The sequence below is a fragment of the Cottoperca gobio genome, chromosome 6 (genome assembly GCF_900634415.1).
Source record: "Cottoperca gobio chromosome 6, fCotGob3.1, whole genome shotgun sequence".
Taxonomy (NCBI): domain Eukaryota; kingdom Metazoa; phylum Chordata; class Actinopteri; order Perciformes; family Bovichtidae; genus Cottoperca; species Cottoperca gobio.
In genome coordinates this window covers 12,746,748-12,773,416 of record NC_041360.1, presented here as the reverse complement: position 1 = coordinate 12,773,416, position 26,669 = coordinate 12,746,748, and the positions used below count along the sequence as shown (strand labels likewise).

The 26,669-nt window shown below is 41.9% G+C and overlaps 1 protein-coding gene across 1 annotated transcript; it reads right to left on the bottom strand.

The window, feature by feature from the left end:
• Positions 1–462: 462 nt before the first annotated feature.
• polr3b (polymerase (RNA) III (DNA directed) polypeptide B) lies at positions 463–26,669 on the bottom strand. Its single transcript, XM_029434713.1, has 28 exons — positions 26,472–26,669; positions 26,145–26,177; positions 25,329–25,385; positions 25,178–25,242; positions 24,972–25,047; positions 24,510–24,610; positions 24,122–24,213; positions 23,909–24,026; positions 22,637–22,745; positions 20,598–20,720; positions 17,975–18,091; positions 17,760–17,894; positions 16,438–16,599; positions 14,915–15,115; positions 14,560–14,722; positions 11,731–11,884; positions 10,098–10,172; positions 9,868–9,966; positions 9,618–9,745; positions 8,260–8,469; positions 7,911–8,069; positions 6,564–6,681; positions 6,281–6,423; positions 3,851–3,954; positions 2,578–2,744; positions 1,736–1,849; positions 1,463–1,636; positions 463–828 (listed from the first exon to the last, which is right to left on the bottom strand). The coding sequence occupies exons 1-28, from the start codon at positions 26,541–26,543 to the stop codon at positions 699–701; spliced, it is 3,399 nt and encodes a 1,132-aa protein (XP_029290573.1). The 5' UTR covers positions 26,544–26,669; the 3' UTR covers positions 463–698.

Below are 26,669 nucleotides of genomic sequence, written 5' to 3'. Positions count from 1 at the left end.
ATTGTCGGTTAGGATGTCGGTGCCCTGATCTACACAATCCCTCACCTATGTAGTAAAATACGCATAATAACAGAGTAGCTGTCAGATTCACATTATTATTTTATTAGTTTGTTTTATGTTTGTTTTCTCAGACTATTGCAGCTTTTATCAGCACATGAACAAACTCCAAGTGACTCTCTTGGAGTTTGTACTTTCAGCTGCACCACTCACCTTACTGTGCTGGATTATCTGATTATCTGATTATAGAACCAGTGGGTCATTGAAAATCTTAAAAAGAATAACATAACATGACAAAATTGCACTAAAAGACAAAAAAGCAAATGTTTTGTCTTTTAATAAACAAAAGAAAACGGGTGCTACTGCTTCTTTTTACCTTTTATTTATACATAAGTACCTATTTTAATCTGTGTAATTCATCGAAAATGTTAAATTAAAAGTAACCAAATAGCACCACACAGCAGCTGATTGAAATATTTCTTTTGCGTTTATTATGAACATATACAAAAACATAATGTTGGGAAAGTATCAACAGAAATTAGAAACGTCACATTGTTTGTGAACGGCAACAAAAATGTCCAATCTTGTTTTTTAAAGCTTTAGCCGGTGTCTTCCTGCTCATTCATATCTTTTACAAATCAATCTGCTTCAGACTGTAAATCATATCTCTAACTCCAAACCTTTCACTCACATAAACTGTGTCACTCGTTGTAGCGCGACAGTTTGAGTCGGGGGATGATGTTCATGGACTGCAGCTCCTGGAACAGCAGCTTGCAGGCGTACGGGATGCGCAGGGAGGAAACGTGGCAGGAAGACTTACAGTAGTGACACCTGCAAGACAAACACCGAGAATCAGAGTTTATAGATTCAGTCTGTCAGACATTATCAGACATTTTTGATATTTAAAAACCAACATCCCGACTGTTACTGAAGCGGTCCGGTGTTCTGGCTCTATCATCCAGGCTCTACCAGTGTCTGGTCAGCATTATAATATGTGCTAAAACATCATTTATATATGATATTCAAGCCTTAGTTACAGCGGTTGTTTTCAACAAACATTTGATTTATCGTAATGTTGAAACAGTTTATTTTCCAGCTTCACCCTGCGGTGAACACGGACCAACAAGTGCAGACTCAGCAGCCATTGAGAGCCCAGTTACAGTGTGGAAATTATCAATTATAAAAGATACAGATGTTACATTTTTAAGAAAGTTCATGTGAATTACCAATGTTGTTAATCTTTTTCCTGAAACAGACGATTCTGCAGTAAGTTTCTTGCTCTTTCATTGGACATTATTGTACACTGGGTCATGTGAGTGAATGATTGCTCCAGGTGAGTCACACAATGCCCCTTTAAATGTTGCATGAGCACATACAATAACCTCCTAAAGGTTTGCCTGTGCGTTGGTTTCCAGGAGAAACGGATCAACAGATCTGCAGTTGTTGACAGAAGGGTTAAACTTACCACCCAGAGTATCCCAACAGGCCACACTGCCCGCACACGTCAACCTCAAAGGCGTCACTGGAGATCATGAGGCGCTCCAGTAGCAACATGCTCGCTCCGTAGCCGATCAGACAGTCACGTTCCATCTCTCCCAGACGCAGACCTCCATCTCTAGAGCGGCCCTCCGTAGGCTGCCTGATAACGGGACAGACGCAGAGTGATATTAATACAAGAGAGCTACACTGCTTTACGTTTGTTATTTCTGTATAATTACATTAAGACAGTTGGTTTTACCTGGTGAGGACGGCTCTGGGGCCTCGGGCTCTGGCGTGCATTTTATCGAGCACCATGTGCTTCAGTTTCTGGTAATACACTGGTCCAAAGTAGATATAAGCCTCCAGAGGTTCCCTGAAGAAAATATATAGATATCAACTTAATGCATCCGTAAAGATCTAGTAAACACTATAATACGGAATATTTATTAGCATACAATTCAATAACATAAACATCAGTCACTTATCAAGTGAAACTAAGTTTTGTGTAAAAATCTGAATTTCTCTGACGCTGTTCAGCTGCCGAATGTTTTCTCAGCTTGGTTCTCTGATAACTGAAGACCCAGACGATGACTAAAATATAGCTCTAAAAAGTGTATCATAAAAATGTGGCTTAAAACAGGATAAAAAGTACATTTATGACAGCAACCACAGCACTGAAGCGTGCGCAAAAAGAGGATACGTCTCCATTACAGGCGACCATAGGAAACGCACTTGATTAGAGAAATCCGTAGTTTTAGTTTTGAAAATTGTAAAACAATTGGTCATTTGTAGGACGACAAGTCAACATTTTGAATATAGGTCTAGTTGTTTTTAGACATTTTATTGAGGAAATGTTATAGATTATACTCTTAAGAATCCTTGAGGACACCAACAAGGAAGAGTTACCAAAACAGTGCTCGACTTGATCGTGACGTTGCCCTGAGAAAAGGGCTCAATATGTCGGATATGATTGTCCATCACAAGTGTGTTTTATGTCTTCATAAACTCAGTGTAAAGAAAGCAATAAACATTGAAAGCAGCCAGTAATGTGACGTGTGTATGAGTTGTGTTTAATGGGATGAAACATGAGCTCTTTATTACCCAGTGATTCCTGAGGTGACGTAGTCTTTGCCCTGGTAGTTGTATCCATAGCGGATGAGATCCTCACACACATCCTTCACCTTGCTGCCTCCAAAGGCCGTACCGTAGTGAAACTGTCCGTCCAGGACTCCCGCCTTCCCAGCCAGCAGTTCAATCAACTTTCCCACCTGATGGAATCAGAAGTCCATAAATGTAACAATGGCTCTGTTCAGGACATAAATCCTTTGTGATTTACACTCTCGCCTGGCACCAAATGTTGATATTGTGGGTGAGATTAGATTACACATGTACCCCTTGGGGTGGGACCGGCAGTCTAAGGATGACTGATCTCAACAATTCCACTGAGGTCGCACCCAGAGGACCCCTGACCCCGACACATAAAAGGAAACACCTACTCTCATTTCACTCTCAGGCCACAGAAACATCCTCCCGAGCCAAACATTGCTGAGACTTTTCCATGACAACCACAGCGAGCAAACACACTGGCACTGACAACTTCAGCAGTAAAGATCATTCAAGTTTTTACAGTGTAATGGACAAAAAGCGGGCAGACATAGGGCCAAGTCATTTACATTCAGCACCATCCTGCAGTTCAGATGTACTGTGCATGTTTGATAAAACTTCCACACACTGCTACAGGCGGCGGCTTCACTGGCAGCCATCTCTGCAGCAACAAATATCTGTTTGTGAACAGTTAGATTGCTGCTTAGCGGCGTCAATGGACGTGTGCTCTGGAAGCCAATGATAACCCAGAGAGGAGAGGAGCGGGGATAATGAGGGTTTTGTCTCAGAAGAGCCGACACAAACTTAGAAAGAGCGAAGGTCAACACAGAGATGGAGGAGACTGAACTCACAAATAACAGATATATTTAGACATTTTCACCAAAACGTTGACAAATATTACACAGAATATCAGAGCTGGAATTATAATTCAACTAATTTACAATTAATTGAAAATTAATCCACAACTATTTTGATTATCCATTTATCATTTGAGTCTCTTTCTAAAGCAAAACGCAGAACATTTTACTGGTTCCAGCGGCTCAAAATCGGATAAATTGATGATGTTTTGTCACAAATGATAGCTAACTAAATATCTTTGGGCTATAAAGGCAGAAAATCAAGTCATTTGTAGACGTCACCTTGGGCTGCGGGAAAGTATAACAGGCATTTTCACTACTTTTTGACATTTTATGGACAAAACAATGAAATGACTTAATGGTAATGATCGTGAGTTTCAGCCCAGCAAAGCATGTTCTTCCACAGTTCATACCGTCATTCGGGAGGGATATCCGTGAGGGTTCATGATAATATCTGGACATATGCCCGTGTCACAGAACGGCATGTCCTCCTGTGGAACGATGAGGCCACAAACACCTGATACACAAAAAAAACAAACATGTTGAAGTCAATTCAGAAATCTCTACACAGCAGTGTAACCATACACACATGAATTGGAGATGAAGCACAACAAACACTTTTAAGTGATTTATCTTCAATTAATGACCATTAAGAAATCAGTTGATCGACATAAAACGTAACGAAAAATAATCGAAATATTTAATTGATTGTTTAGATTTGATTAACTTTTTGCTGGTTTCAGCTTCTGAGGGTTTGAGGGTTAAATCCTATTTTCCATTTATCATCATTGTTAATATAATACTTTTGGACTGTTGGTCAGAAACAACAAGCAATTTGAAAATGTCACTTTAGACTCTCAGAACTAATGATGAGCTGCATTTTGTATTACTTTTTACAGACTCAATGATTTATTGAAAAGATAATCATAATTAAAGTAAGGAAAATAATTGTTTGTTGAAGTCCGTCAAAAGTCAAACTTTGCTTACTAACCGACTGACCAAATTTTAAAAAGCTTTTTGTTGATGAATGCTGCAGGGAGGCTTGGTGTGGACCTCTGGTGGAGCATGACATTTCCATACTCATGTGGACAGACAGGGTCCTCTTTTGATTCACATGATGTGGGGGGACCAGCGCCCTGGTAGCCAGGAGTTTAAGTGTGAGTGCAAATGTTTGCCGAGGGGCCGAAGCACTCTTCCCTGGCCAGGGTAAACAGATTGTAGGCCCATTTGCGAGTGAAAAAAAGAGAAAGAGGAGAGAAGAGCGGAAGTGGAGAAAGGTGCTTAGCTTGACAGGGAGACCGGGATTACACATCCATGACTTTCAGTTTAACTCTGAGGAAGTGGAGGGGATCAACTGGAGAGGAGAAATTGAATCCTTGCACGTGGGAAAAATTCACTATTAGCCGAGCAGTCAGCGACACAGTACACAGCAGACTGTTGATGCCATACAGGATGTATTAACAGGATGTTGACTGGGAACAAGTACAGCGATTTGCTGGAAAGTCATCCAAGAGCAGGAAGAAGGTGAAAACAAAAGCGAAAAGGCGAGTACGGCAGAGCCAGAAGAAAAAGGTAAAAGGGGAAAATAAAAAGAAAGAAAAGGCAGCAAAAAGAAAAGTTTGAATATCAGGCTAAAAGTAGAATAAAAGAGGAAAGAGAGGAGGAAAGAAAGTGGAGAAAGAAGGAGAAGGTGATTAGAAAGAGAGGAGAGAGAGACACTAGTTCCCATAGCAGACATCCTCGGTGTTGTTTGTTTTGCGTGAAAGTGAATGATAAAAGAGGCATGAAATCAGCAGAGAAAGGCAAGACAACAGCAAGGGTCCAGAGCCCTCCATCACAGCTCATACAGCCCCACGCTGGCAGCTCGCACAATGGGCCCCTACTACTGACAACCCCTCCACCCCCACCTCCACAGCTGTGTGTGTGTGTCTGTCTGTGTGTGTCTGTGTCTGTGTGTGCGTGTGCGTGTGCGTGTGTGTGTGTGTGTAAATAATTAACTTATTCTGCTCCGCTGACCAGAACTTATGAGACTAGTCGTGAGTAGCTGGGAGATCTATAGCAGCCTAATTCACTTCTAATAAAATAATAAAATCTTAATTAAGGATTCAGTTTGAAAAATTTCTAAAATAAGAAAATGTGGTTCATTCTCCATACAAAAACAAACCCCACTGAAGCCAAACAAATAGTATCACAAGTATTTCTTAATTCTAAAGTAGCTGTGAACACCGCAACGTGACTGCAAAGAGCTCCGATTAATAAACTAGCCGTACATCAGATCAATTGCACATCTGGGACTTTCCATCCAGATCTGCAGCTAACCCCCCGGCGACCCCTCTCTCTTCGTCACTATCTGAGACAGAAGACATTGTCCCATCCTGAACTGACCGCCCAGTGGCCACCGCGGTAATGAGGAGAGTAAATTATGCATGGCGCCAGTTAGCTTTTTGATTAAAACATCATACAAGCCCTCTATAGGGGAGGTGCTGCAAAACAATGGAGGTTGTAAACATTTTTTCTCCAGCAGCAGCAGAATACTGCTGGGGTGTAATAAATTTGCATAGTCTGGCACAGGACAAAGAGCCAATTAATTGAAAAGAGCTCTTGAAAGATGAGGACAGGGGGGCAGTGACAGAGCAACAGCTACTGGGACTTGACTCAACAAATGCTCCGGCACAGAGACGTCCAAAGTTATTTTTTTTCCCCTCAGTCATTTACAATCTTCCATGACCGGTTCAAATTTGGGGCTCTAAGTGGCGAATATTAATGGAGTGCACGTTTAGGTTTGAGCTCAAATGTAGCCCTTATTCAGAGACAATACGGTGTCACAGTGCTGAGGCCGGCACCTTTCTGTCCGTGTCGACTGCTGAATTTGTCTCCTATCTCAGGTCTCCTGGTCTGCCTCAGGAGGATCTTGATGAGGAAAGCATCTTCAGCGTTGGATGAGATCATGACCTTCTCGATGTACGAGTCTGTTGAGCCCTTATAGCTGCAGAAAGAAAATGGTAGAATGACCAAAGTGATTTTCTTTACAGCAGGCTTTGCAGGAAATCTAAATGTTGAGTTGTGATGTTTTGCTAACTACAGAAGCTGAACAGGTGCGTGTGGCGTTAGTGTTTGTGCACTCACCTGATGGGCACGTCTCTGTACTGGGGCTGGCCTGGCTGGGTACTGCCCTCCAGTGGTGTCTGGGTGACAGTTGGCATGGACTTGTTCACCAACACCTGCTTGTTCTCCACTTTCTCACCTGTGCCACACACGGGGTACATCACAGAGTTTATCACAGGGTTACGATGGCCTGCCCAGGACATAACATGCTCCTATATAGTGTGACTCTAGGTGTCATTTCCATACTTCCGATTCTTTGTTTATGCAGGCAGTCGTGCAATGCATTCTGGTAGTAAACTTTGTCGATCTAAAATGAAGAGATTCAGCAACTGCATGGCTTATCTGACACCTCAAATGATTTACTAGTCATGGACGATAAGTTGATGATGGCTGTGTCAAGTAAAAAATAAGTTTCAGTTTCAGGAAATGACCACCAGTGGCACACCCATCAAGCATCCAATGCTGGGAAATGGAACGCCTCTCGTCCAAAAATGCCCCTGTGGACACGTACCATTACTGTACAGTCTATAGTCAGACTAAAATCTGGATGAAGTTGTGAATGACAAGCAGAACAGACAGGCACAGGTAGACGGCCTCTCCCTTCAACTCAACTCAATATTTTTGAATTAGACTTGGTTGCTTTGTTTTAAATACCAACACCAGGATGTGCAGCTCGCTGTGCATTGCCTGTAAATGCAATATTTATTTATAATTATTTGAAGTCTGTTTATTAATCTAAATCCTCTGTATTTACTTTCAAACAATTAAATGTAGGCAAGCACATGGAGTGTGTTAATTAACTCATTGCACATGATAGTGTCCTTCTTTGGGTCATGGTGTGTACGTCAACACAAACTGAAGCTGTGATAAAGAAAGCCAGATACTCTGCTAACGCTGTAATGCCATTAGAACTAGAATGAGAGATTTTAAAGGCCCCAATAAACGGAGACTTCAGGCTCCTTTCTTTCTCTGTAAAACAGAGATTAGTGACCTACAGTTCAAAAAGGCAGAAACAAAATCAAACTATAAAGACTTGGTTGTATCAAACTGAGAATTTATTTCCTATATCCCTTTGGTTGATTCATCAATTTATGTCCCACCCCAACACGTCTCAACAGCCATTACATCACAAATAAGTAACGTTATAATTACTTGGGGCCTTAAACACCTAAAACACTGAGTTACACAAACCAATGACATCCTGTAAAAGACTGCACCTCGAATCATCCCTCAAATGAATGTATAAATGATACATTAACCCAGTTATATTATTAATGATAGACTCAGACACATTTATTGGAGCAGTATAGTCTGGTAAGGAGCTGCTGCAAGGCATGCTGAGTCTCTTCCAGTCCTGCTGGTACTTACCGGGGGAGCAGATGCCGTCAGCATCCAGGATGTTGTGCCTCCAGATGGGCTTTCGTGTGGCAGCATCCAGCATTGGCCCCATCACCTTGTCAAAGGTCTGGTTGGTGTAACGCCGCAGCGTGCACTTGGCGTTTTTATAGACGAGGCACCGGCCAAATCCTGGAAGGAGACACATAGAGATTAAGTTTTGTATGTGCCTGCTACCTCAACAGGTTGTTGATATGCAAATATGTTGTAATAGAAGCCTTTTTAAAGTAAGAATCCAATGAATAATTATTTTTTTTTAAATGCTTGAATCCTGTGAGCCTGACAACATGCTCCCTGTCATCTTCAGACAAACAGCTCTCACCTCTGTCAAGCGAGGCTTTGTTGAGGATCAGAGCGTCCTCAATGTCATAGCCGCTGTAGCTCATCACGGCCACGGTGGCGTTCTGACCAGCAGGCAGCTTCTCAAAGTCAATCAGCTCGATGGTTTTTGTTTTAACCATGGGCTTCTGAGGGTACGCCAGCAGGTACATCAGAGTGTCAATACGGTTCCTCTGGTTGTAGCCAATAGTACCTGAAGAGAGGAGATGTGCAGAGTACATGAATGACTTCTGTTTTGTATGGACACTCTTTGATATAAAACTATCTTGTAAGCGTTTACTGCATGTGTATCATTATTTTCAAAGTTCCAGTGTCAACGCACACAACGTGTAGAACTGTCTATAAATCAATTATGAGCGGATTATATGCGTTTAATCCTCCTGTTGGGTGAGTCGGGGCTGGACCTGGTTAACATCTCAGAGCAGCAGAGTGGAGGAACGGGTGAGTTATGGCATAAAGCCTGGCCTCCCTGGAAGCCTTGACATTTGTCAGATGCTATTACTTCACAATCAGGCTACAAGCACAGAGTCTGTGATAATAGGCCCGGGCCACACAACCAGATTTGCACATGTATAGGGTCGTCCACACAAAACAGACAAGGCAGAGGATATTGGGCCAAATATAGTTCCAGTCTGTGTTTTTGTAATAATGGGGGGAGGGGAGGAAGGGACGGACAGAGGTAAAGCGGTGGGGCGGGGGTGACCGCGGCTCTTACGAATGTTAGCAGGGCCGTTTGGGGAAGTTTTGGTTACCAAGGAGCTGCGGGTGCGCACTCTGTGGTCTTTCGCAGCTGAGCACACTGACCTCCTGAGCACAGCCAGAGCAGACACAATGAATTGCTAATGACACTCTGGGTGACTGGCAGGGAAAGGGCCTCCGCACACACACGGCACAATAGAGAACCTACGCAAGCGCCCCATGTTTGATGTCCATGCGCATATACACACTGACACACACACACACACACACACACACACACACACATAAGAAAAACACTCAATCACACATACAAATGTATTCTGACAAGAAGTAGAGCCGGAGCAGAGTTCTGGGGGAGACGAACCAGCAGGCTGCTTGTATCTATACTGTTTGTTATTCTAATGTCCTTTTGTATGATTTCAACTTGTGCAAATAAAACTCTAAACTCTGAACCAGCAGATTTAGGACGCATAAGAATAGTCTTGATGTACGATTAAATTGCTGTCAGTATCTGTGTTGTGTGTATGCATGCACAGAACTAAACACTGCAGCTGTGTGGAGGATGTTTGAGAAAGGATTTGAGATCTTTACAGTTTAATGATCTGCCTGCTGACTGAAGCTACCTGCTCAGCTGAGTCTTACCCATGGCCTGCTTGCCCATAGCGCACTGGTATGTGTTCCTGGGTGACTGGTTGTGGTGGGGGTAGGGAATGAGGCCAGCGCACACCCCGAGCAGCGTGAAGGGCTCGATCTCCAAATGTGTTGTGACTCTACAGAAATAACAAAATACAAATAGAAGAAGCAGTGAAACCAGCGTGATGAAGGACATAAACAAATCAGGAGAACTTTTTCACATTTTCTAAGTGAGTCAGGTGAATCAGAAGCCACTCACTTGCAAATCATATGTTCATAAAGGGCAATCTGACAGTCATTCTCCTCATTGACATCCAGGTACTCCACCAGGCCCTCGTGCAGAAAGTCTTCAAAGGTTCTGAAGTTAAGAAAAGTGTGTTTAAGTTATATAAAAAACAAACAAACAATCTGCTCTTTTAATATATATATATATATATATATGATGATTATCTGCAACAAATATGCTCTTAAAAAGACTTCCAGTCTCACCTGTAGCCCTGCGACAGATCTTCAATATGTTTGTTTTTCACCATCGGCCGTCCCTTCTTCACTATGATGTACGGCCTGATGGAGAACAACAACACAGACGCTGTTGAGACTACTAATGAGCGATGCTCTTGGATATTCCCATAACGCTAGAACTGGTGCTCTGGAAAATCACATGTTTACATTGTTTAAGTTTGTTGAATAGCACCTCTCCATCACTACTGCTGAAGTTCTTCCATCACTGCTGCTGAAGTTCTTCCATCACTACTGCTGAAGTTCTTCCATCACTACTGCTGAAGTTCTTCCATCACTGCTGCTGAAGTTCTTCCATCACTGCTGCTGAAGTTCTTCCATCACTGCTGCTGAAGTTCTTCCATCACTGCTGCTGAAGTTCTTCCATCACTGCTGCTGAAGTTCTTCCATCACTGCTGCTGAAGTTCTTCCATCACTGCTGCTGAAGTTCTTCCATCACTACTGCTGAAGTTCTTCCATCACTACTGCTGAAGTTCTTCCATCACTGCTGCTGAAGTTCTTCCATCACTGCTGCTGAAGTTCTTCCATCACTACTGCTGAAGTTCTTCCATCACTACTTCCATCACTACTGCTGAAGTTCTTCCATCACTACTGCTGAAGTTCTTCATCACTGCTGCTGAAGTTCTTCCATCACTACTGCTGAAGTTCTTCCATCACTACTGCTGAAGTTCTTCCATCACTACTGCTGAAGTTCTTCTATCACTACTGCTGAAGTTCTTCTATCACTGCTGCTGAAGTTCTTCTATCACTACTGCTGAAGTTCTTCCATCACTACTGCTGAAGTTCTTCCATCACTACTGCTGAAGTTCTTCCATCACTACTGCTGAAGTTCTTCCATCATTGCTGCTGAAGTTCTTCCATCACTGCTGCTGAAGTTCTTCCATCACTACTGCTGAAGTTCTTCCATCACTACTGCTGAAGTTCTTCTATCACTGCTGCTGAAGTTCTTCTATCACTACTGCTGAAGTTCTTCCATCACTACTGCTGAAGTTCTTCCATCACTACTGCTGAAGTTCTTCCATCACTACTGCTGAAGTTCTTCCATCACTACTGCTGAAGTTCTTCCATCACTACTGCTGAAGTTCTTCCATCACTACTGCTGAAGTTCTTCCATCACTGCTGCTGAAGTTCTTCTATCACTACTGCTGAAGTTCTTCCATCACTGCTGCTGAAGTTCTTCTATCACTACTGCTGAAGTTCTTCCATCACTACTGCTGAAGTTCTTCCATCACTACTGCTGAAGTTCTTCTATCAGAGTATTTGTACACAGCACAACACCTGACCTCATACAGTGTTTGGTGGGGTTAACTATGCTAATAATAAACAATCGCCTCCAATTCATGATCAAGTGGACTCATCATTCAGCACACTTGGTTAAGAGTGTTTGGTGCATCTGGAGTTGATTTCTCTTATTTCTTCTCTTAACATAAAAATAAGAGACATTTAAGGGACTGTTGCTCCATGAGGCTCAGGGTGCTGTACAAAGGCGTAGCTGTACTAGAGTGATATAATACTTTTTTTTATTTCCAAATGTATCCTATACCATTTACTTTTCATGCCTCTTGTATGCCTTGTGTAAAAGTCAAGGTTTAAACTTCCCCACCTGCAGAGACGTCCTCCATCAGATGAGATGTAGACGCAGCGGTCGGTCATGTTGGTGGAGATGGACACAAACTCGTTGATAAAACCCGCCCTACGCATCAGTCTGAAGGTGCTGACCAGCTTTTGATGATCTCGAATCACACCGAGAATGTTACCTGTTGACGTTATACAGACAGATGCACATATTTATTTACATTACTACAAAAACACTCAAGTGCTGTTACTCACCATCACATTTTAATGTATGCCGGTATCATATTTTGTCCTGTAACTTGTGAGTCAGCCCTGTACCTGGGTAACCCTCCTAAAGATTATTCAGCTTTGATTAAAGGGACATTTTCAGAAATACATTTATTATCAGGAGTTAGATGAGAAGATGTGTTTAGCTGCTCTGCTGGATATCATTGATGAAATTGTTGACTACAATTTATTTGTGAGTGTCATAATCTTTCATTCGAGGGTGAACAAACAGATGTTTATTTCTTTGTTTTATAATTGTCAGCTGTACTTGTTTCCATTAGGGTAGGGTTACAGCTAATAATTACATAGGGGTGTCCAAACTCCAGGGGTGTCCAAACTCCAGGGGTGTCCAAACTCCAGGGGTGTCCAAACTCCAGGGGTGTCCAAACTACGGACAACTGCCCATGGTCCATTTTTAATTGGCCCGCAGCAAATTCTAAAAGTCTACTGGAATATGGCCCAGATAGAAACTTGTGCTTGAATGTTTTGTACATCTTTGTTCTAACACAGAAACACCATTTTGACTGGTCAGCTAACTTAAAGCATCAAGTGTCAGATAAAGATTGTGCTTTAGATTTTTACTTGATTGCATGTGATGAGAGCACAGATGCGACAGACGCCGCACAGCTGTTAATTTTTTTTTGCGGGGAGTTGACGATAACCTTTGCGTTACAGAAGAGCTGCTTGGTCTTACGAGTCTAAAGGGCACAACATAATTCGAGCACGAAGAATTTACCACAGAGAATTTCAAGCTTTCCTGTCGATGCTGAATACGGGGACGCAAGCGGGTTTATTCCCTGAGATCAGAAATCGATCAGTCTCTTCATGAGCTGAGAGACCCTCCATGTTTGGCAGACCTGGCATTTTTAGTTGATCTTACTGGTCATCTCAACACTGAACAAGAACCTACTGCGCACATGAAAGCATTCTGTGTGAAGCTCCGTCTCTTTGAGACACAACATCAATGTTGCGCACTTCCCCATGCTGTCCGAAATCAAATGTTATTTTCCAAAGACCAAGCTTTCTGATAACAAGGGGAAATATGTGTCTGTGATCACGTCTCTCATCTCATGACAGAGTTCAGTCAGCACTTCCAAGATTTTTCTATCGTTGAGAAAGAAATCGAGCTGTTCTCTTCCTGTGAATGCAGAATGCGTTTAAGAGAGTCTGCAACGAGAACTTATATATAATAATTATATACGATAATTCCCTGAAGAATCAACATCAGCTTCTCTCCCTCCCCGACTTCTACCGGAGCTTGGAAAAGTTTCCTCTGACGCCACGCACAAAGCAGATTGAGAACCAAAATGAGCGACAGCATCTCTGTGATGTCCTTCGTATCTCAACCACCAAACTTACTCCTGACCTGCAGCATCCTTCAGTCCAAAGTCAGTCAGAGTGCAACGCTGTTCCCATTATAGGAGAGTTAAAACATATATTACACAGTATTCATGTTAATAAGCTCAATCTTTCAAAAGAATTCAGTCAATTAAAGTTGATAACATTTTCTAACTAACATTAGTTGATGTGTTAACAAGCCCAATATCTTATTTGTTTAACAAGCTTGAGATATATCCATCCCCATTGCCGCCGCCCCCGCCCCCCTTTATACAGGGCGGTGAAGGAGGATCACCATCCACCATAAGAAGCAACCTGAGGCTTCCGTTTTGAGAATGAGCTGCAAACCCTTATTGATACAAAATAAATGAAACCTCATTAGAAGCTGTGATGGAGGCTGTGATGGAGGCTGCCCCCCACCCCCCACCCCTTTAAGCATATTCAATTATCAAGCATAATTTACCTACATTTGATTGATTTTTTTTAGGCAATATACCTCAAAAGTATGAGTGGCCCAGCCCTTCGTATATTCTTCTGTATGTGGCCCTCAGTGAAAAATGTTCGGACACCCCTGCTCTAGTCTAAAGAAAGACCCATAACGAGTCAAACAGTTGCTGCAGTGCAGATAATTAAAGATGCTACGGGAGTAACAAGCAGAGAGCAAATTCTACTTTTGGTTTACATTTTGAGTCAAAAACACACATCCACAAACTTTAAATGTAAAGAAAAAGAGAAACAGCATGCGTATACATTAGTGTACCCTGAACCTCCACAACTAGTGAAAGCAGCGCTCAGGCTGCCTGCAGGGGTTTGTTCATATGAAGTCTGACAGACAAATGAGTGGAGAACAGACGAGACACTGTGCTCTGCCTCTGTGTGAGGGAACATTTGCAGTGAACACACTCTGAAGGGCTTTGACACCTGCTGCTACCAACTAATTAAATGGTGTGGCAGCTAATATAATTTGACAGTTATCAGTGGCGAGACAAACATATACAGTAATTAAGGGGCCAATTTCTGACTCAAGAATAATACCTACTGCTGCAATGAAATTAATGACTTATCAGCCTCGCTGCAAAATACAAAATTGCCTTCTGTAAACTAAACATAATATTTTCCCTTCATGTTCATAAGCAATGTATTCAAAAGAGGGAGGACTAAACTTTCTTTTCAAGTGATCTAAAGCAACAGCAGTGACTGTTAATTTTCTTTGTGTTTATTTATTAAGCTGCACTGGTGCGGAGGAGTTTACCGTTGAGGAAGACCAGGAAGACGCTTGGGTAGGACAGCTCCTCTCCACACAGCAGGTTGACGTCTTCTACTCCCAGATTGAAGGCCAGTTTGATGATCGGACCGTCCTCCATGTCGGTGGTGATGTGGGTCATCAGAGCCAAGTTCTTCACCAGACCACAGGCCTACAAACCGAGACAACGATACAAAGAGATTATATTATGTAGAAGGTTGTTTCTTTGTATTTACACCGAATAACATCACGCATGACACAAGACTACTGCCCTAAGAGTCTTTGTGAATACCACACCAAACAATCCACAACAATATTTAATGGACGTAGCCTCCTCACTGTTCAGGTGTGGCAGCTCACTCACCTCTCCCTCAGGGGTGTCGGACGGACACAGCATGCCCCACTGTGACGGCTGCAGGGAGCGCGGCCCGCTGACCTTCCTGGTCTTCTCAAACTGGGAAGAGATCCTGGTCATCATGCCAAGAGCCGAAATGAAGGAGAGACGGGACAGGACCTGGGTGACACCCTGACGGTCCATCTTGAATCTCTTCAGAGACCAGTTGCCCTGTGGACAGAACAGACTCCTCCGTTATTACCTTATTCAGAAATTAACTAAAACAATTGAGGATTATTATATTAATTAGACTTAAAACAAGTATTCTGCTGCTTTCAATGTTTCTTTGGTTTTTATTGGAGCGGTGTTGCAGCTGACATTTAAAACCTCCAACTATAAACATCATACTGCTGTGATTGCATTGTTGTGACTAAGAACTGCTGCGCAATATATCAAAAATACCTGTAACGACTCAGCCTTCAGTTATGAACAGCTGTGTGTGTGTGTGTGTGTGTGTGTGTGTGTGTGTGTGTGAGATGTTCGGAGGTGTGTGGTCTCAGATCAGATGATGCCGTTTAAATTCTCACATATTTTTGTTTTCTGAGGTAATTATATTATTTTAATATCAATCACTTCATTTCAGTCTGCATTATGTACTGAAAAAAGCATTATAAATTAATGTACACAATAATAAAAGCATACACAAAGTTTACCACCTAAACAAACAGTTATAAAGACCTCCATTTCCTTCACTTCTTTGCTTTACAGATAGTGCTGGAGAAACTATTTTGTTACTTGCTACTAAAGTTAGATTAGTCATAACTTTCTTCTTTATCTTAAAGTAGCTAACGAGTCATTTCAAGTGAATCACCGTTCAAATAAAGTGTTTATTAGGTGAATCTGAACTATGAACTCAATTTTTCTTTTTGTGAAAGCTATACTTGCGCTTAGATATTCCAAAAGCTTACTTCTGAAGAAGACCATGGACTACAGCAAAAAGCTTTGGGAATATCTAAGTACAATTTAAATTGAGAATATTTATACACTATACATTAAGTTAACAAAATAATTAAAGAAGTTAGGTAAAAGAGTTTAGGCCTTTGAAAGTAACTAATGAACCTTCACATTAGGGCTGGGCAATATCTTAATATAATACTAGATATCATCTTAGACTTGGGATATCATGACAACGGTGTCTTTTCCTGGTTTTAAAGGTGACATCACAGTAACGTGATGTCATGTTTCTGAACTTACCAGACGGCTCTATTATTTGACTTCACACACGTCATCAATGTGTCATCAAAGACCAATAATACAATATCAATATAGAGGTACTCATTTTCTCTACTTTGCCCAGCCCGACTTTACATTCATTAAAAACATATCTAATTATTTGTTGCCTTTGAGTGTTCCTCCCAACGCTGTCCAGAGACAGCCGACAGGGACTCTGTTGCTCAAAGGTACCTCAGCAGGCCGGATGTTTTAAACCTGGTGTTTTCTTTTCTGTTGAACTGTTTCTTTATATTTATGATCTCTGGCTTGCGCACACTCACTGTGGATATAGCATTGACCATGCCGTTAGTGATCTGATCCTGCCGCATGTGCTTCACCACATCAAACTGAGCTGCTCTCTGCTTGGGGATGATCTGGTCAGCGATTTTCTTCAGTTCAGAGTTGAACTTCTTAAACAGATCTTCAAACAGCAGAGACAGGAGCTAGAACGGACAGAGAGACACCATCATCAGTGAAAACGTTTTTGATTGATACCATTCACTTGTCAAGTCTCCAGATTAGACGTCGAGTAAGAACAATCATTTCTGAAAGTCGTCATTGTATCTGCAGACGGTCTGACTCTCAGATCGCCTGGCAGCCCACATCTGTTCTGTCCCTAATCAGCACTGAGGTGCGTTTACAGTCAGATTTAATAACCAGGTGTGCCGACTCACTGATAAGCCTGACCTGGCCTCCGTCCCAGGTCCCTGTCCTCCTCTGCCAAGCCTACAGGAGGCAACCTCACTCAAGCCCCCCCCCATCCTGTGCATTAGCATACATCAAAACAAACAGGCAGCGCTGCTTAAAATTAATAAAGAAATTAAGCTTCCGTTGCGCAGCCAGGCCAATTAGTTGAATGTCAGCAAACCATAATTGGAGAGTGAGGAGATTGCTGCCGTTGTTAGTGTGTAAGCCCCCTATTGAAAGAGGGCTCTGCGCCCCCTCTCCTCCCATCTCCTGCTCTTTATACCGAGCAGGTTGGGGGGGAAATTAAAGGCCTTAAGACAGCAGTAATTACATTATCAGAGCCGGGCCTGCGGATTAGCTCAATCGCTCCAGTCAAGGCAGCAATTCTATTGTCACGGTGCTGAAAAATCCCCATGCTTCCACAGCCTCTGGATTTTGGTGCAACCGCATATCTCTCTCCTGACAAAGCCAGACTGAAATACAGGGGGAGGGGGGGATGAAAACAAAACAGGAAAAAACAAAGCTGAGGGAAAATAATGGGAGTCTTATTAAAAGAAGGAGGCAGGAACAAAGATGCAGGTGAGAGATCAGCGCTGGAGCAGCCGCTGTCCTCTGGTCCAGCGCTGTGATCCATTCGTATTAAAGCATGCCAGTGTTATTTGTATTATTATAAAGCCTGTTTTCTTTTCTTGTGGCTCTATGATTAAAGAAAAAAGTAGAAAACACCTTTCAGTTATACACCCAGTTTAACAGGATGCCTTTTAATGTCAGAACGGAACTCAGGCTCATTAACAATTTAACACATTAAGAAATAAAATGGACTTAATGGACCTGGATGTTTGTCATGTAATGTGAAATATAAGAAGACTGACTGAATGGCATTATACAAGAGATCACATGGTGCACAGAGGCTTACCTGTCCAGCCAACTCAAGACGTTTGTTGCCATAGTAATCTCTGTCGTCCACCTTGTTTGCCCCTTGAGCCAGGATCACCCTCCGAACCATCACAGCCAGGTAAATACACTTAGCCCGAAAGTTGAACTCTTTGACCTACAGACAATACAAAATGATTATACTCTGTGAAACATACTGAGTATAATCCATGGATCCTTGTCTGTCTAGTAACATACAGGCACATGTGTGAGAATAAGAGACGCCAAAAGCTCTCTGGCCTCCTCCATCTTGGTCTTCTTGGGGCCTCCCCACATGCGCTGTCTCCGCACTTTATTCCCGAGGTACCTCAGAGCCTGAAAGCAGCAGACACAGCAGAGGTCAGGGAGCAGGATATTTATTTCAGGAAATATTGGATCAAAGAAAGAATAAGTGAACTTTGATTGTGAATAGGTCTTTAATGCAAACCTTCTGTACTTACTTAACGTATTGTATCAACCTATTTTTGAAACCAGATAGAAAAGTGAGCGATAATGAGGAGAGATGCGATTACATGGTCACAGTCTCCCCTCGACGCACCTTTTGATACATTTTTGATAATCGATACTACGAGCAAACTTAATTTGTAACTCCTACCTAAAAAGGTATTGAGGTCTAATCCCCAGCTCTGCTCAATAGTTCTGTTAGCAATCTGTTCATTTAAAAATGCCTATAAAAAGCCATTTGGTGTAAGTGTGGTTGAAGCTAATGTTATCGTACAATGATTAACATGTGTGGACTTAAAAAAATAAAAAGAGCACAGAAAACACATGTATCAGGCTTGTGGGAGGTCAAGTGAAACACACAACACACACACACACACACACACACACACACACACACACACACACACACACACACACACACACACACACACACACACACACACACACACACACACACACACACACACACACACACACACACACACACCTGAGTCAGTGTTCCTCTGGAGCTCTCTACTGAACTTTAGAAAAGGTCAAAGGTTAATGAGGCTGAAGACTTTATGCAAGACCACCCACCCTGACCACCACAATGAATAAAATATATATAAATTATAACAACATACATACACTTAGGGCAACTGTATAGAAAAACAAGTTATTGTCTAATTCAGAGAAATACAATAATATCTCATTTGATGAAATCATGTGTCGTCAAATCTGATTTCTAAGTTTATATCACCAGAAGAAAAAAAGATCACAGTCAAATTTGGTTTAGGCAGATTACTTATCATAATCTGATAACAATGTTTCTTAAGCCTTATCTGCCTTTAATTATATAGATTTAGGCCTCATTGTGCACAATACAATACCCCAATGAATACCATGAAAAGACATCATGGCGGCTGGCAGACAGAGGAACATGAGAGGTGCAGGGACCGGTTGCTAGGCAGCAAATATGGCCTCATCAATGCATCAGTGGTTCCTCTAACAACATAATCTTTATGAAAAACAAATTGGCTGATTGCATTCATCTGTAGATGTCAAAGAAAATGCGGGCCTTCTGAATAAAACACCCAAAGCATTACTTGACTGGCTGGCAAGACAAAAAACCTTCCTCATCTGATGACAGAGAGACAAAGAAAATACCTTCTGTCAACAGACAGGAGCCGCGGGAGTCTGTGTCTGAACAACAACATCCTGCTCTTCAGACGCAGTTAATGGGCATATTAGTGCTGGCTGATAATTCAATATTGTCGTTTACCGACTTCCAGCTGAATCATACAGTAATTATGTTATCAATCTACTAATTATGTTGTCCAAACGACTTATACTGAACACACTGCAACTTAAAAACTAACTAAATTAGCTCTTTAAGTTTTCGTTTTACACAAAACCTCCAATAGCTGAAAAGCTTAGTCTCGAGTTATGCATAACAGAGGAACAGTTATTGCTTTCAACATCGGTTTGATCTGTGGAAATGTTCTCTATATTTAAACATTTTGAGAAATAGATGATAAGATGACCTCTGTCATGTTGGTACGCTTAATATGAAGGTTGTTAGCTTAGCTTAGCACAAACACTTGAAACAGCTAGCCTGGTTCTGTCCAGGACACAAAATCTTCCAACGAGCACCTCAAAGCTCACTAATTTACACGTTACATCTTGTAACTAATCTGTACAAACACAAAAGAGTTACAAGTTGTGGTTTGCACGGGGTTATGTGACTTCCTGAGTCTTGTCGTCCCTGTGAGGTCGCCAGGCAACCAGAGGAGACTCCAATTAATGAGCTGTAGGGGTGACTTTGTTAGCGGTGGCCAGGCGAGCTACTTCTCCATGTTTCCAGTCTTTGTGCTAAGGATAAAAAATGCTGGTTCCTACAATTCCCATAATGCAACACTAGACCATCCCTGCCTGGTAAATGCTCACAACCTCAAACACCACACACACAGTTTGTAGCACAGAGGCTCAAAGTCCAAAGTTCAGGCTGAGAACACCTCAGACTTTAAAAGCTCCTTCTGCATTTATTTAATGTGATCTTTTATTTCTATAGTGAACTGAATATTATCAAGGTTATATTTTAAGTTCTGGTTTTAATCATGCACTTTAAATTGTTGTACTTTTTTGTCTTCCATGTACTTAGATTTATGCATTATCTATTATAATTATCAGTTTTATCTTCATCCTTGGCCCATGCGTTTCTAAACAATGTTCATTCAGGGCTTGTAGGTTTTGTTACAATGGCTACATTATTTACATCATCGCTGTAAGTCCAGATAAAAAAGATAATTGATTTGCCCTCCTGGTGACTAGTAATCTGACTTTTATGTGTAAAATTAGCGGGGTATTCCCATCATTTTGTAATAATGATTTGACCCACCTGAGTCTGTGTGAAGATCTGGGCCTTCTGACACTCCTCCAGGCTTGGGGCGAAGCTCGCCATGACGTGCTCCTCTGTACCGATCATCTGCACTATCTCCTGGTCACTCTCTACGCCCATACCCTGTGTGAATGGCCAGCAAAGAGTGTGAAAGGTAAATAATTATAATAAATCATTTAAATATTTACATCTTGCAAGGATCCTGGAGGGGGCCTGGGAGTACGCCCATCCGGTCTACATGTGTTTTGTGGATCTGGAGAAGGCGTATGACCGGGTCCCCCGGGTGATACTGTGGGAGGTGCTGCGGGAGTATGGGGTGAGGGGGTCACTTTTGAGGGCCATCCAATCCCTGTACGCCCAAAGCGAGAGTTGTGTCCGGATACTCGGCAGTAAGTCGGACTCGTTTCCCGTGAATGTTGGCCTCCGCCAGGGCTGCGCTTTATCACCAATCCTGTTCGTGATGTTCATGGATAGGATATCGAGGCGTAGTCGTGGAGGAGAGGGGTTGCAGTTCGGTGACCTGAGGATCTCATCGCTGCTCTTTGCAGATGATGTGGTCCTTATGGCATCATCGGTCTGTGACCTTCAACACTCACTGGATCGGTTCGCAGCCGAGTGTGAAGTGGTTGGGATGAGGATCAGCACCTCAAAATCTGATGCCGTGGCTCTCAGCAGGAAACCGGTGGAGTGCCTACTCCGGGTAGGGAATGAGCCATTACCCCAAGTGAAGGAGTTCAAGTACCTCGGGGTCTTGTTCGCGAGTGAGGGGACAATGGAGCGAGAGATTGGCCGGAGAATCGGCGCAGCGGGGGCGGTATTACAGTCACTTTACCGCACCGTTGTGACGAAAAGAGAGCTGAGCCAGAAGGCAAAGCTCTCAATATACCGGTCGATCTTCGTTCCTACCCTCACCTATGGTCATGAAGGCTGGGTCATGACCGAAAGAACGAGATCACGGGTACAAGCGGCCAAAATGTGTTTTCTCAGACGGGTGGCTGGCGTCTCCCTTAGAGATAGGGTGAGAAGCTCAGCCATCCGTGAGAGACTCGGAGTAGAGCCGCTGCTCCTTTACGTTGAAAGGAGCCAGTTGAGGTGGTTCGGGCATCTAGTAAGGATGCCACCTGGTCGCCTCCCTAGGGAGGTGTTCCAGGCACGTCCAGCTGGGAGGAGACCCCGGGGAAGACCCAGGACTCGGTGAAGAGATTATATCTCCTCACTGGCCTGGGAACGCCTCAGGATCCCCCAGTCGGAGCTGGAGGATGTGGCCCGGAGAAGGGAAGATTGGGGTTCCTTACTGGAGCTGCTGCCCCCGCGACCCGATCCCGGATAAGCGGTAGACGATGGATGGATGGATTTAAATATTTCATTTATGTAACCACATAAAGGTGAAGTGCACACACAGTAGATATTCTGCCACAAGTAACTGGAGCAAGAGGTGATCCAGGAGGCATAAGGAGGAGAAGAGTGTGTGCTGGGAGGGAGAGGTGAACTGAGAGTCATAAGGTGGTTTGACATTTGCTTATGGAAATGTGAACCTGTGGGAACTGATCCGTCTGTCCCACACTGGATCCGAGGTAGTTACTGTAGCCAAACACGGGGAGGGACGGGGGAGAAGTCACCCAGGATATACAAGTGCACAGCAAACAGAGCGAGCATGCAAACTGTGTCCTGTAGATATTGACTTCAGCTCCAAACACTTGACGCACACAAGTTGACATGTTTGGAGAGATTAGTCTTCAGAGAGGAAAGTTAATGATGCCAGCTGGCTAACTGACATTTTCACTGAGAGCAAAGGGCGACACATGAAAATGAATCTGATGAAGAATTACTGAAACTACTGACTTCTAACGACACACTAACCTGCAACATAACATCTCACTAAAAACATGTGTTAGTTATGTTGTGTGATTCAGGAGGCTGCATACAAACAGAATGAAGATGAAGTTACTTAAGAAACCAACACAACTCTGAGGCAACAGCTTGAGGAAAGAACCATCATCTAGCTGTCTTGTAGCACCCCCTGCTGGATGCTCTTTTACCTTGAATATGATGGCAATCGGGGCGTCCTCTGACAGCGTGTTGTGTCTCAGGTAGAATCTGCCTTGTTTGACAATCATATTGGTTCTGCTTTTCTTCTCATGAGTGGAGCTGGAATTGAAGACAATATAATTTTTGTGTGTCAGAGTTTGAGAACTGGAAACTAATGGGAACAAAAGTAACATAATATAGAAATGTATCTTCCTTGGAACTGCAACAAGAGGTTTCAGGTAGTAAAGGTACTATGGGGAGTGTTTGACCTTTAGTAGCGCTTTAGAGACGTTTTCTTATGAATGGGTCCCTGATTTGTTTCTCGTGCACGTGCTAAAAGGTGTCTGATACATATTCCTGCAAATGGTTTCACAATATTCCACTGATCTACAGACCTGGTTGTAAACAATGCAGATTGCAAAATGTAAAAACTAAAATTTGCTTTGCAAATGCTTTCTGAGAAAGAAATCAGGTTTGTTAGAACTGGAAAGATGCGCACAAGGGGTTTTGGTGAGAAGCACTGAATGTAAATTCTGAAAAGAGATTAGTGGGTTAGCCAGCAATATTGGGGCTCAACCTGAGTTTCCCTGTATTACGAAGATGAATCTGTTGTAGATCACCATGGTAACCTATGCCGCATGGCTGCAGGTTAACATAGATTAGATCAAAATCTGCCAACAGCCTGAAAACACTGAGCAATCAGATCACTCATCAATCATCCAACAGGACGTACTGACTTTAATGTCAAGTAACAAGTAAAACAGAGCCATCTCAATAGGTCCGTAGGATTGCTTTGGTGTTGCAGGCTTTCTATTTCCACTTGTTTTAAAACAAAGCGTCTAACAAACAGAGGGAAAATAATATTTGGAAAAATAAACTGGATGCTCTCAGCTCCCGTGATTTCAAATACAACACAATTTAATTTGTCAAATTTAAAGTTTAACCTTAACCAGACCTCTTCATTTCCTGAATGCAAATCTACGTACACAATCTACTTGGGCTGTAAACAAATCTACTGTGTCTGAGTTCTGTCAACACCTGCAGAGACTTTTTGGTTGTAGATCATTAGAAATGCAAATGAAGCAAAAAGGTAAGAGTTGATGACCAGAATTAATTAAACTAATTGAACATGGATTGAGATATTGCCTGTTGAGGTTTTTGTGTTTCCTGAGCAGTTGCCTAAACAACCTACAACCTGTGCTAGTGTTATTGTGATAAAAATGCCTCTTGTAAACTCTGTCACTACACTGAATAAATGATTAGTGGAGATGTTGTTACAGTACCTGGTAACTGAGGCTCCTACTGCTCCCTTCCTGTCCTGCTCCACGATGATTCGATTCTTGGACAGCTGCTCTTGGATCAGAATGACTTTCTCCTGACCTTTTACAATGAAATAACCCCCTGTGAAGAAATGAGATGGTGTGTATAAATCACTACTATGAAAATGAAGGATTAATCTGTATTATTGCTCTTATTCGGTGTCATCTTCTTTGTACCTGGATCCAGAGGACATTCGTTGAGTTTGGAAACCTCCATGGCCGTCTTTCCTGTGAGAACACAGTTTGAGCTTCGCAACATGATCGGCATCCTGAGAAAAGGTAAATACATTCATAACAAGAGCGTATCAATAACACCACTTTATATACCATTATATTATACAGTATATGCTTGTTGATTGTTTTGTTGCCATTATGGAAGAATGAAAATGAAAAAGATTAGCAGATAGAGGAGTTAGTTAAGATAAGTAAAAGTAGAGCAGCATTAAAAGTGAGTGAAAGATGTTAGATACAGACTGATGAGATCACGTTTTGGCTTTTATAGTTTTGACTACAAAAAAGGTCAGAAATTAAGCCACCAGGGACACAAAAACACAAACTTTGATACCTTCCAATGGGCAGTGCATTACGTATGATTCTCTGACTGCCACGCGTGTACTCGATGTCCACTGTGATGGGCGCCGAGTAGGTCATGTCTCTGAGGCGACACTGTGGAAACAAACATTTCATGTCATCGTAGGTTAACATAGTTTGCCAAATTGATTACCAAATATTCCTATCAGGGTTTTAACTCAAATAAGTAATCAATTAATAATCCATGAAATGTCAAAACTATGCATTAAACTTAAAGTTTAACTGAACATTTTTACATTTGAGAAGCTACAACCAGCAAATATTTGGCATTTTTGTTTCCTCGATTATGAAATAATTCACAATTTATTTTCTGTCAATTGACAAATTGTCTCCAATAAAAAAATAAAAAAATATTGAACTCCAGCTACACAAACTTTACATCCGACAATGGTTCATAATATTTTTTCTTAAACATAACTCAGCAAACAAAGTTTACCTCATGAGGAGATACTGGTCTGGTTACGTTGAAGCTTTCTTCAACATCAGGCATGCCAACGTAGATATTGAGGTATCTGGAAGTAAAACATTCAAATATTATCAACTCAAAACTGAATCTAGAGCTACGTGCGACGTGTATATCTGTGGACATCAGTGTTAGATTACTGTCAGTTCATGCAAACGGTGATGGTTCATATGACTTACTTGAGGTACCACATCGGATCAGCATCACTTGTGATCTTCTCGTTTGCTTTCATTATTTTCTTTATCTGAAAAACAAAAACAAGACATAAACAACATATTTACATAAAGACACAGCTGGTATAAAAACACTCATGTAGGGGTCGTGTTTTACCTCCACATTGATGAAATAGTTGAACGAATCGATGTGCTGTTTCACAAGCCCTTTCACCTGGAAAAGAGATTGAACAGGTTGAACAGGGAAATTGTGCAAAGTGAAATAAATATATTTTGTAATGTATGTAGTTGTGAAACAATTAGTCTGATTAGGCGATCCACAGAAGAATAAGTGCTTTTTTAGTGACCAGTTTAAAAAACGTAAATAAAAAAACAAAAATGTAATTGCAACTTATTGCTGAAAAGTATAAAGATACGTCGAGACCTCATGTAAGAAAGCACATGCTTGCATACTATTTGCCTTATTATCAATCTCTTTCATTGTCGCGTGTGTATAAGGTTATTGTAGACAATGTTGTAAATCAATGAGCAGGACTGTTTTAAGGCAATAAACAACTGTAGTGTGATTATTGCATCAACGTAATAAAGTTTCTTGATTTGGCAAGCATGTAATTCACTCGGAGGAAGAAAAAGATCTCGACTTTGATTGGTTTAACTATAAAAAATGTAGCAGTGGATTTTCCAGAAAAGTTACTATTTCTCAATATAACTCGATACAACAATTTCTAAACATATCATGAAAGAGGATTTATAGACTGCCTATATTCTGTTTCATAATTTTTACTCTGTAGCACTTTGAGTTTTGTTTATTCAAATGAAAAGTGCGCTTATAAATACAATTTCTTCTTCTTCTTCTTCTTCTTCTTCTTCTTCTTCTTCTTCTTATTATTATTATTATTACTACTAGATGTAGGATACAATTCAGTAAAATGTTTGAGATACACAGCTGATGGATGAAGGTGTGAACTGTTACCTTCAGGAAGGCTGGTAACAGTTTCCATTTTTCCTGAAAAAACAAAACACATGATGATCAGGTTTAATTGGATTTGACAACCAGTGAGAGCAATTTGCTTTTTATTCTGCAACTGTGATTTAGGGCAATAAGTTATCAAAATGTCTCTAAGCTGTAACCTCACAGTTCCTCCGACAAAATGTAAATACATGTGACACACTGTCTCTGGTTTAAGTCCATAAAGCCTTCACAAGCTGTTTGTTATGTTTCTCTGTGCTGCTAGCCACCTCGTTAGCCACTCGGTACTCGTGGTGTGAAACTTTCAGTCTTCATTTCCTCTAAACTCACCGTTATAGTGTTGACAGGAGCCGCCAGCTCCTGAGGAGTCATGTCACAAAACTCTCCTCCAAGTACCTCCATGGTTATTTATACTGTTCAACTGCAAACACATTAAACTCTGCTCATACTGTCACTGTTGATATACGGCGTCGGAAGTCGCACCAACATGCGTCCCTCCCGTGTGTCGCACCGTAAATTGTCCGTGTG

What these genes read in the sequence shown, in the direction of transcription:
- polr3b (XM_029434713.1), bottom strand. Translation starts at nt 26,543, where the DNA reads ATGGAGGTACTTGGAGGAGAGTTTTGTGACATGACTCCTCAGGAGCTG. An exon ending in TTATTCTCACACATGTGCCT is followed by an intron (nt 17,895 to 17,974) that starts GTATGTTACTAG and finishes TATTGTCTGTAG; the next exon opens with GTCAAAGAGTTCAACTTTCG. An exon ending in GTCACCTCAGGAATCACTGG is followed by an intron (nt 1,850 to 2,577) that starts GTAATAAAGAGC and finishes TATTTTCTTCAG; the next exon opens with GGAACCTCTGGAGGCTTATA.